We start from the raw sequence: 12186 nt of genomic DNA on the forward strand, positions 1-12186 counted from the left end.
CCATACAGGATTCTTTCCAAAGGTCTCGAGGCCTTTTTTTTTAAAGGCCTAAAAGCAGAGTTAGGTACCTCTCTGCTAGTGGTATCTTTGAAAACCTCCCCACTAAATTCCTAACTGTACATTTGTTATCATGGTTAGCACAGGGGCTTGAACCTGCAATCTCGGCAGCATAAGCTTCTAGAGCACGAGTGAAAGGAATGATTCACCTAGCTGGGAGCTGCAGCAGATTCAGATGCTTTGCAAATGAGGGGATCTGTAACAGACACTGAACAGTGGGTCACACTAACATGCACTTCATTTATTTTATTTTATTTTTAAACCACCGCAAACATTGCACTGGCTGTCGAAAGGAGCTGAAAAAGATACACGTCGCCCATACCCAGGAAAGCTATTTAATAAATATCATCAAAACAAAAATGAAAAGAATCCCCCCTCCACACACCGCCAAGCACAAAACGCCTGTAAGTCAACAGAATTTAATCTAGTTTATTCTCCAAAAAAAAAAAAAGAGGGAAAAAATATGAAAAACAAAACAAAACCAAAAAAAAAAAAAAAACAGGTCTTAACACTAGCAGTAAATAAATTTATACAACCATTCAGTCTGTATAATAGGATGAAATAAATCTACATCTTTCTTAATTTGGTGCTTTGAATTATACATACAAACAACAATTACAGGAACTTGTTCACAATGCATATAGGCCTGAAGAATGGCTATCTGAAAACCCTCGCTGGCAATATCTGTATGTTAACACTGATTGCCCCAAAACCATTATTACTTCCTCTGTAAAAGGCCCAGTGCCTTGAATGAATGATCTGCCTACAGCTTTTAGTTAGTTAATTACTTAATGCATCAAACAACTTGAGCCAGCCAGAGAGAGAGAGAGAGAGAGAGAGAGAAGACACGACTGGCGGTTTGTCCATTCGTTCATTAGACCTGGTTCTTCTCAGTCGGCATTTTTATTCTCCTCCCCATCCGCCTTTAAAAAAAATTTCCTCTGAGTCCTTCATGCCTGTCTTTACAGCTTACCCAGATGCAATAAAGTCTTCCTCAAATGTACAGTATTCCTTACAATATAAGTTATATGCAATGTTCAGCTTTTTTTTTTCACAGCACTAGAGACCCTGTTAAATAGGGAATATGAGTCTGAATGGCTTATTCACAGATGGAGTCCAGATTCAGAGGTTGAGAATACAGACACCATAGTGAGTTCCTTTAAAAAGTGGCAAACATCACTTTTTTTTTCCTTTTTTTTTTCTTTTATGCCTTCAAATAACTTTTTTTTTTTTTAATTTTTATCCATTTGTTTCGGGCTTCAAATGGATAACTGCACGCCTGCAAAAATGCAAGTATATAAAGTAAATCTCATTTTGAGACTGTAAGCATTCAGCAGGGGAGTCTGTCTCTAACCCATGGCAGTGACCATGCTGGAAGGATGATGAGGTCCGAAAGAGAGGCTGGATGGCGGGTGCATCGGTGTCGGCGTAGTCAGCATGTGGCTAGAGTGACTAAAAGGTGAAATGTGGCTGATGGAGGACATGTGTCTGGAGAGGGCGGCGGGGTTAAAGGAACTGCTCTTGGGGAAATCTTCCAGGCTGTCGTGGACCTTTTTGCACTTTTTGGATTTGCTAGACATTTTTCGGTTTCTGGTCTGAATTCCTTCTTTCTTCATAGTCAGGGGTCTGTTAATCTAAACAAAAATCAATTATTTTTTTATTGTCTTTTTTGCTGCTGTCCCTCCTCCCCAGATCACCATGGAACTCATCACCAACACATCATTAAGACCTTGGAAACGGCCAACCAAATTCCAGATCCGAACGAGTCTTTTGGGAGCATGTGGAAAAAAAAGCTGGTAGGTTTTCATGGTTGCCCAGACTAATGTATGTAACTTCCAGTGACCAAAAGGGTTAGGTTACCATGTTCCACGACACTAGGTAACTGGAGTGCATCTGCAAAACAAGCTAGTGAATATCATCTCATATATTCCTTAAAGGCACTATCTCAACCCTCAAGGCCTCTCGTTAAGGCAAGTTTAAAATCATGAAAGCTAATACCCAGTGAAATAGTTAAATCTCAGTCTCATCTGCAAAGGACCCAAAATACTCTTGTCACCATCATAGAACTGGAAAAATACTGCAAAACGTGAGCAAAAAGTATTATTGGTATTTTTTTTTTAATAAATTTGCTTTGGACATGGTTAGTCCTTTTTGTGTGTGTTCCTTTTCTGCAGACATTTGCTTGCTCTGAGTTGTACTGGCAGGAAGCAAATTTAAAATGCACACACACAAATATTTGCAGAAAACCCAAACATTACATTCTCATGCATGAATATTTGCACCAGCAGCGAAATTCACACATCCAATCAGGGAAGAGAATCAATACCATGTGACTTATCGAACCAACCACAACTAAGCTCAGGTAGGAAATGCTGAATATCTAATTCTCACAGGCTGAAATTCATCTGTATTCAGAGGCTAGTATCAGACACATGTCCCACTTAAGTCCCACTTACGGCTTAAGGGCTTAGCTGGGACTTAAGTGATGCAAAGGCCTTTTGCTGACTTCTCTGCACAGGGATGAATTTCACCCACAGCAAACTATGCTCCATCCAGAGAGTTCGCCAAAATATTAACCAGATCATTTTGAATATTAGTATTAACAATATATTTGAGGGAATCACAATAAGCTGGTAGATATCGTGCAAGTGGGGAAAGAGGCTAAATATATCTGATAAATTATCCCCTGCAAATTATTCTCTCATCTCTAGTAAATGATGATAAATAAAAGTGTAAAAACATCATTCCTGCACCATTGTGACCATTATTTATGACTACAGGAAAATTTACCTTCTTGTTTGTAGGCTATTGCATGGTGCTCTCCACCATAGCATATGAGTTATTAATTAATGTATGCAATAGCCCACTCAGGTAGGGCAAGTATTATCTCCATTCTCTAGAGGGGGATCTGAAGCCAGATCAGACAGGAAGCCAGTAACTCAGAGGACTGGAACCCCTGAGAGATTAAGCTTTTCACCTGTGGAATTCTGGCTCAAATCCAGCCCAGGCCAGTAGTAATCAAAAGTTGCTATCATCCAAGTCTATTTGATGGCCTATTTTAAATGAGTCAGTGGTGTCACCCCAGTTCCTAGCAGAGAAGTATTCCCATTAGATTGCTAATGAGGCTGCCAATTGAAAATGGAGAGGCCTGGGACTGAACGAGCCCAGAACGTGAGCTACCGAGTTAGTTCTAAGGACACTCCAGTTTGAAGGGTATTGGGGACAGTTTGCACCATTCCTGACCACACCATGCGTGTTCGGTAGCTACACAGACCACTGCCGTCAGGGTGGTCAATTCTGCACCTTCCACCAGCACTGGGTGGGGGATTATGTGGCCCCATTTCTCCGAGCAGAGTGAGTGCTCGTGAGTTCCGCACAGCAAGATCACATGCAGTATGCGCCGGGTGCAAGTGTTATACACAGGTGCCCATGGTGATCTGGCAGGGGAGACCTGAGGCTGAATTTTGGTGTGATCCCAAGGGCAGGATAAAAAGAGATTTTGGTTTTCCACTGACTTTAAAATGTAGTCACAGTATAATTAAAAGCTCGCCATAGGAACTGAACCCAGGGATCTTTTCTGTTTCCACTGCACATAAACATGCGGTCCAGAGGTTAAGACACGGCTCCCTTTTTGGCAAAATTATCTCTGCAGTAAAAATGCTAAACCCATGCTAAATAAGAGATTATTTAGAGTAGAATCATAATAGAAATGGGCCACACACTTGTATATGAAAATCATTCATTTCAGATGGATTCCATTAATTATGGGCAATCCTGCAAGGAAATACATTCTCTGCTTTACTGTATGCAGCATACAGACTATACTGTTCTTGGGACACACCGCTCCGCTGCCCTGTAGCTTCCAGCTATTGCAAAATAAGGGTCAGAACTTGCACCTATTGAAGTCAGTGGCAGCTCACACATTTCAAAGGGTGCACACTTGAGCGTTGTGAGCCCGATCCTGTGAGATGCAAGATGCTGAGCATCCTCCACTCCCTTTGAAGTCAATCGGGCCTGATCCTACTTCTAGGGAATATTGCATGTAAGTTCAATGCAGCAAGATCAGCCTCAAAAGCCCCAAATTCAACACATCAACTAGATGGGATAGTCAGAGATGACCCGTGCCTGACGATAGTGGGGGGGCAAACTGTGGGCAGCCGGCTTCAGCACTGTTACTGAGCATGCTCAGTCTGTGTGAGCATGCTCAGTACAAGCCAAGCAGCAAATCTGAGGGGGGAGGGGGGAAAGCGACTCTGCACGCTCACCTTCCCTGCCCACTCCCCCCAGCATCGCCTCTGGGTAGTCTTATATATTATAGGTCTGATCTTGCTCGGACTAAAGACAGCGGGATTTTTGCCATTGACCTCAATGGTGCTCTGTGTCTGCAGCAGATTTAGTCATTATAATGTTCAATTAGTCGCCAGGAGTCCCTGTATCTGAGAAAGCACTTGAGGATCCTAGAAGGCGCCCTATAAATGTGAAATATTAGTCATTATTAATACGATTGTTAATGGGTCCTATTAAAATCAAAAGGACACTTGCCAGTGACTTCAATAGAAGCAGGAATGAGTCCCAAGACTATTATTACTAATATCCTCCAGGCAACTGGGTTTGCTTTACCGGCAGGAATCTAGTGGAATACTAAAAATAGATTAACATAACAGGGAGGGTCAGGGAATAGTGACAATATTATTCCCTTGCTGTATTAGCCAGAACCCAGCCCTGCTGTCATTTCAGCCATAGAATTGGTCTCACTGGGAGTTTTCCCTACAGATCAGTTGCAGGAGTGGGCTCTAAAAAGACATAACCGTTTAAAGGTTTGAATAAAACTCATTAATAAAAACACGAAAATGCAAGAACAATCAAAAACGTATTTCATATATTTGATCCATTATATTCAGTAACTATTCCTCACAGTGCCCATACTAAAAGATGTTGAATGCTTCTTTGGAGGGACAGGAGGCCTTAAATTGCTATTGATCACCACAGCTTACTAGAGACTCTTAGCACCAGTTAAGAATGGACTTATCTGACGAGACCCGGAGACGTACAGACTTCTGTCCCACTGCTCACTAGAAAATGCACATGGCCTGTGTAAACTGGTGTTCCTCCATCAACTTCAGTGATGTCCCTTTTCAGCACCTGAGGATCTCTACTCTTTCTTGTAAATATATTGGCCTCTAGAGGAAGCCTGTCCACCTGCCATAACCGGCCCCCTTGGTAGCAAAGCATTGACTGAAGGATTAGTCTGATGCTATTCACAAGACAGTTAACACAATCTTATTGATCCTGCCTCCCAGAAAGACAGCAAAGGAAGTGGCCTCCACATGAAGGCGACTCAACAAAACTCCCAATGCTTTACAGCACATCATGGAAACCAGTCACCACACGGGATGCTGCCTTCCTGCCCTCTCCCTCTCCACACTCCCAGGTATCTGCTTTCACAGCCTGCCTTCTCCCAGGTATGTTCCTTCTGGTTTGTTTTCTTTGTTGGTATTTGCCTATCTCCCTAACCTCTACAACACGCTAGGGCCTTTGCAGTCAGAGGCTCTTACATTGACTGGGCAGGAGAAAGGTGTTAATAAATAAAACCTTGATCTTCCACCTCGCAGTCAAAGATCTTTAGATCTGGAGGGGAGGTGGTATTTTCAAGTGAAAAGCAGTGCTGGGAGTTGCTACCTTCCCTCTCCCATCAGGGCTAAAGACAGAGCTGCAACTGGACATCATCCACTAGGAAAGAGGATCTTATTCATTAAGGGCCAGATTTTGAAACTCTTGCTGATCAGTATCTTACTCCACCAGCGGTCCCATTTAAGCTAATGGATCCACTCAGAGCAAGATGCCACTCGACTTGAGTACCAGAATCTGGCCCATGTACTTACTACACCCACCACCTGGGTTGTTGTTGTCACCAGCTGAAGATATTTTTTAAAGAATGTGAAAGTGGTTCTAATCTGCTCGGCATGAGCGGTGTGCCCCATGTCACAAATTTCACAGCTGAATCTGGACTTCCCCAAAATTTGGATCTGGGGGAGGGAAGGGGTCTGGATCAGGTCCACAACACACAGGATACATAGTCATAAAAAAATGAATGGGTGGGTGAACCTGCAAAAGCCAGACAGGTTTGGATAGGAACCCGAGTGTTCAGATACACGGGACAGAACTGGAAATTTTGCAAGAACAAGTTCTTTCCTGAGATCCCTGCTACTTTCTGGTCCCTCTTGGACTGGAAATACCATGGGACAGGTCAGTGCTTCCACTCCAGATTTCTGGAGCCAGCTGCCATTGGAGGCAATCGCCTCTTTCTCAGTGACTTCAATAGGAAGAGGGTGGTGCCCTTAGTTGACTCCTTGTGACCGAAAATGAAAACTAATGGGGAAAGTTAACCAAACGTTGTTCCGTACTCAATAAGGGATGCATGGCTAGGCTTGGGCAAAGATTTTGGTCACTTTTTATTTTAGCCAAACTGGTTCTCTCATCCCTAGAGACAAAACAGCGTGAAGATGAAATGGAACTGATGGCCCAGCTCAGTGTTTCTAAATGAAACATAAAGCAAACAACCACGCCAAAAAAAGTGACATCAAAGCAAAGCAATTGTAAGTCTTTGCCCTCTTTCTTATGTTGTTGTTATTAATTATCATTATGATTATTATGCCATGTATGGAATGAATGTAACAGTGTGACTCTTAAGAGTCTATTATTATTATTATTAATATATAATAATAATAATAATAATAATAATAATAATAATAATAATTGGTATAACTCTTTCCAGATCCCTTTAGCTCTTTCCTTAGGGCATGTGTCACTGGTTTAGGTGAGCTGGCTTTGCATGGAGCTATTAGATTAAATCTACCAGACATTTCATTTCATTTCCCCTTCCCTTCCCTTTCACAAGTAGTGCTTTAAAATTCACAGCACAGGTTTAGCAGACTCTTCATCCCACTAACTAAATCAAATCCTCTTCATTTTAGGAATTGCATGTGCCATCCCTGGCAATTACAGCTACCTTTTTGAGTGGGGGCGGTTGGGGAGAATGAAGCAAGGAGGGGTAAAAGAAATAATGGCTGGTGTGTTATTTTTTTCCGGAGCTCATATTTTCTCAAGGAACCGGCCTTAGCATCTAAAGCGTATCAGTTTGCAACATGGCACGTTGTCTTTTCCAGGGTGCAGAGTCCAACACAAAGTAGATAATATCACTCTCTGTGGATAAACTCCTCCTTTCTTGGCTTGCACATGGTAAAGATATATCGTTACTGATCTGTGGTCCTGTCTTATAACGCTTCAAACCAGGTTTTATTACATCAATTCTGTTTTAATCAAAATCATTAAGGGGACGGGGAGCGTTTCCTCATTCTGGCTCGTGGTCTGATCCCGGCAGGTCCCAAGTGGGTGTTCAGAAGCTCTCAGGATTGGGGCCCTTTAAGTTCGGGAGAATTTTGAATGTACATGGCTGAAACAGAAGCTTCCTTACGAGAGTTACAGTTACACTTACATTGTGCAGCTTGTAATAAAGCCCGCAGGCATTACAGACGGGATCACCATTGGCATTTCTCCTCCACAGAGTGGTGGTGGTGGTCTGACAGTTTGCACAGGATGTGCCCGCCCGTCTTGCTGCAGACTGAGGTAGGGTGGGAGAAAAAAAAGCGCCCATATTAAAAAGATTCAATCAGCAAAACCACTGAGCCAACAAACAGAAACTGGACAAAACTACTGCACATTGCTAAATGACTTGTGAGAACAAATAGTAATTCTGAAAATCCCCAAGATGCATTCATCCCAAATTATATAGGAATGGCACCGGAGGCCTAAGGTAAGTGCCAAACCTCCAGAAGAAACCATCCAAACCAGCAGCTCTGGCAGATCATGTTTCAGAGGGGAATACATTACTTAAATGCCATCAGGCTTTCCCATTTTAAAACTTTCAGGCGCCCATGGGTCTGATTCTGCATTCAGGGCCCAAACTAACAACCACTGAAGTCAACGGAAAGTCTTGCGTTGACTTCAGTGGGTATTGGATCAGGCCCTAAAGCGTATTCAAAACTCGGACATCACTGGGCGTTTTGGATGTGCAAAGAAAGCAGGATCAGACCCCAAATAAGGCTCAGTCCTGTAGACTTCACTCACATTGATGCACAGGCCCCAGCTTGTAACTAATATTGCAGCTAAGGGTGGCAGCAGCTGACTTATCAATCACATCATTTTAAGCCAAACCTTTCAGTTTATTTGAGTATTTATAGATCTGAAATAAGACTTCACGGTTTTATAGAAGCCATATAAGAAAAGGGGGAAAAAAGAACCATTTTCATTACCAGTAAAATAAGAATTTAGCAGTACAGTTGGGAATGTACTCCCTCTTTTATACATATGTTATCATTAACACTCACAACTTTTACAGTTTTACTCCACTCTATCCGTCTGTGATGGATAAACTGAGCTCCTTGCACTTTGTCATGTGTTAGGCTTTCAAATAAGATCTTTAAAGCCAAAGTCCTGTCTGCCCCTCATGAACATTAAATGGTTATTGGGCTCTGATTCCACACCTATTCATTGACTTCAAAGGGACTGCTCATGAACTGAAAGTTAAGCGTGTGCTTAAGTGATTTGCTGGAGCTAGGCACCGCTCAGCTTCTTTGTGCCACTAATCTAACCATTTACCCCACTACCTACTCCAGCTGCCTATTGCAGCACGTACAACATTCAAAAACCACTAAGTCTCTGGACGCTGTACAACAAATCTAAAACACAAACGTGGACATTAGGGGTAGTGTTCACTTTAACTGTGAATTTCCTGGCTTTAGGTAGGTCATGTTACAACCTAAATAATAATTAAATGTAGTGTGGGGAGTCGAAGCCAGGGGGGAATGGGCTGTTTTATTGGGCATTACATGTCCTTTGTTTATTGGTTGGTTAGGATTTTCATTATTTAGACAAAAGAAGTGTGAAATATAAAGTAAATACATACACACATAATAACCTGCTTAGAACACTCACCATGATCGAATACAAAGGGGCTGCCACGATCTGGGTCAATGGGAGTTTAGGGTATGTAAGCAGTGCAAGGATCAGCTCCTAGTTGTGTATACAAAATAGGCAAGATGTGCAGCAATTTGTCTGTAGTTCAAGCCATTGAATTTGGTTTTAACTGTTAGTCTGCATGTGATGGGCTATAACTGGAAAAACACTGTGGGTGAAATCCTGGTCCTATTAACTTCAAGGAGTCTTGAGGTCCTGAACCTAGATTTTGCTCAATGGAAACTCCCACAGACTAAAGAATCAAGCTCTAAGGACCTCATCCCAAAACACTGAAAAGATTCCAGTTGGCTTCAGTGGGCTGTGGATTGGGCTCTAAATGTGCTAAAACTAACCTGCAAACACTACATTTTCTGCCTAGTCCAGGCCACCAAAATAACAAAAAAAGAGTGAAGCCAAGGTGGGATGCAAATACGGCTAGTGATCATGATGAAGGAAAGGGTAGTTTTGTTCTGATCTCATTAAGGAAAACGAAGATTAATTAAAAGATCTGACTGGCACACTTTAAACGGGGGAGCCCATGCAGAGTAGTAGTATGTTACGTAACATGTGAAGTAAACAATCAGTTGCAGTCTAGGATCTTGTGTACTCTAAAGGGGGGAGATTGATGTAAGTTACGCAACTTCAGCTACGTGAATAACATAGCTGAAGTCGATGTACTTAGATCTAGTCACCGCGGGGTCCACCCTACGCAATGTCGACTGGAGACATCATTCAGGTGGAGTACAGGAGTCGACGGGAGAGCGATCTGTGGTCGATTTAGCGGGCCTTCACTAGACTCGCTAAATCAACCACCGATGCATTGATTGCGGCATGTCGAACCCCCAATAAGCATAGACAAGGCCTAGGATTATTTTCTAAATTTGGCAATTCTTTTTAGCCCATCATAATGGATTTTTCAATGCAAAAATTGCAAAGAAGTTAAATGTTAACACTCCAAATTGTTTAAAAAATTATGATAGGGGTCTGCATGTTCTGAAGCGAGTCTACTCAGATTTACAAAAATATGAACGGCAGACACATACTTGCTAGGTAAAGGGAAAACTGTGTGTGTGCATGTGTTGATTTCTGATCCTGCAGTCCTCTCTCGGGCAAATCTAAAGCCTCAGTCCTGCAGATACGGAAACTAGCTTAACTTCAAGCATATGAGGAACCCCACTGAAATCAATTCAAGTTAAGCGTGTGTGTCAACATTTGTAGGATCAGAGTCGAAAACTGATGCTTCAGTTTCTGCATAGGTTCGTTTCTCATTCACTCCAATGGCCGTTCCATGAGTGGAGCAGGAGCAGCACCAGGCTCTAGACTTTCAGTGGGAGTTTTACCCACGTCAGGCGTGAAGTATTGGGCCTCTGGGGATTTCTAAAACCAGTGATATTTGACTCAGCCCACGCAAGAGGAAACGTCTCCCTTGGAGACATTTTGCGGTTTTGTGCCCTGTGCCACTGATATTCACAATCAGTCATTCCACTTGACACAAAAATCCTCATGATAAATGTAATTTAAGGGCAAAAAAAAAAGCATTATTCTTGCACAATTATCACTTTCTGAAAAGAAACAGTAAAAAACAATAGAAGTAAGGGTCTTCTCCTACTCCCGTTGATGTCAATGAGAAAACTCCCACTGATTTCAATGGAAATGAGGAAGCCCAAAATTAATTGTACATATTACAACTGGAGTGTGAGATTACCATGTAATGTCCTGCAGATACAAATCCTCCCTGGCATAATGCACAACAACAATACTTTGCACTTATAGAGCCTCTTCTGGTGGAGGATCTCAAAGCGTTTTCCATTCTCTAGTGAATCAAGCTTCTCAGCTACCCTCAAACTAAGGAGATCTGTTTTTAGGTGCTACGACCCCCACGGGTTATTAGTCTTATCCAACTCTTATAAATGAAGTCTGCATTGATTTTAGTCAGAGCTGGGTGGGGGTGTCCTATCTTTGGCTTCAATGGGCTGTAGATCAGACCCTCTGAAACTAGCCCAAGGTCATACAGGAAGCTTGCGGGAGAGAGAGAAATACATCCTAGATCCTGTGCCTTAACCACACACCCAGGCTGTCTCTCTCACTCTCCTTTTGAAAGTTAGAACAGATCAAGTTGAGACACAGATGCCAGTTTTTAATACATAACGAAATGCAAATATAAGTCACAGCTCTGTTGACATCTGCCTTCTTGGGGAAATTTGGCAAAAGCAATGTGGTATCAAATGGAGGCAGAGCGCTTGCTTTGTTCAGTTTATATAGAAAAGGGAAAGGCAAAAATCTAGAAATCTAACATTTATATGTCACCAGTTAGTACAGACCGTGTTCAAACTGCAGGGACTTTTTCTTTTTTGGAGGGGTGCGGGGAAGGCGTTACTTCATTTTAAGGGCACAACACAGGATATATATATATATGTATATATATATATTTGTAAGTGCAGGTTTGGGGTGATTCAGAGCATTCTTTGATGGTGCAATCACACTTGCTTTGAGAGAACACCTTTCAGCTGCCTGGGGGTTTGTTTTGGGTCTTTTCAACCCCCTTCTCCTTCTAATACATTCAAACTTCTTAGTGTTTGGGTTGTGGAAGCAGAGCTGTTGTTTATGAGCTATCTCCAGTGCTCAGATATCCGGCAGCTTTTTCCTAGGAAGTTAGCTTTACACATGAAGAGAGAAAGAAAAAAAAAATAATAAAGACAGAAAAATGTGTGTGTGTTTAAGACAGGGGAATGGAGAGGGGGAGGGGCGTGGAGGCTAGAGCTTCCCAGAATCAAAAGCCCACAAGCACTTCCCTCCCTGGAAAGTTTTTCCCTTTTTCTAATAAGGGCAGGAGGGGTGAGACTCCGCTAAGTTGGACCAACAGTTTCTTTTAAGGGAAAAGTTCATTGGAAGTAGTGGTGCACTATTGCCCGTACTGTGCAGCGTTTGCCAGGGAGAGGAGCACGGACCGGGGAACTTACCCCTCTGTCTCCAAACCTACATGTCCAGTCGAAGACAACTGCATTTCTCCTTGCAGTGTTATCTTTCCTCTGGCCATGTAGAACTTGATCCCAAAAAACACATAGCAGTTGCGTATGTGAATAGTCCTATTCACTGCAATGGGACGAGTCACAG

At 42.4% G+C, this 12186-nt stretch overlaps 1 protein-coding gene across 10 annotated transcripts in view; it reads right to left on the reverse strand.

Moving 5' to 3' along the window:
• Positions 1-288: 288 nt before the first annotated feature.
• The window catches only part of GATA3 (GATA binding protein 3), a 33032-nt gene continuing 21134 nt past the window's right edge, over positions 289-12186 (reverse strand). For 6 of the 10 annotated variants that reach the window (XM_075124552.1, XM_075124556.1, XM_075124554.1 and 3 more), the window contains exons 5-6: positions 7553-7678; positions 289-1691 (exon numbers count right to left, since the gene is read on the reverse strand). In XM_075124552.1, the coding sequence (XP_074980653.1) occupies positions 1407-1691; positions 7553-7678 (411 nt within the window). In that variant the 3' untranslated portion in view covers positions 289-1406. The remainder of the gene's footprint in view (positions 1692-7552; positions 7679-12186) is intronic. The other 4 variants (XM_075124559.1, XM_075124557.1, XM_075124558.1 and 1 more) reach the window with 2 other exon arrangements.

This window comes from Caretta caretta, chromosome 1, assembly GCF_965140235.1.
Source record: "Caretta caretta isolate rCarCar2 chromosome 1, rCarCar1.hap1, whole genome shotgun sequence".
Classification (NCBI taxonomy): Eukaryota; Metazoa; Chordata; order Testudines; family Cheloniidae; genus Caretta; species Caretta caretta.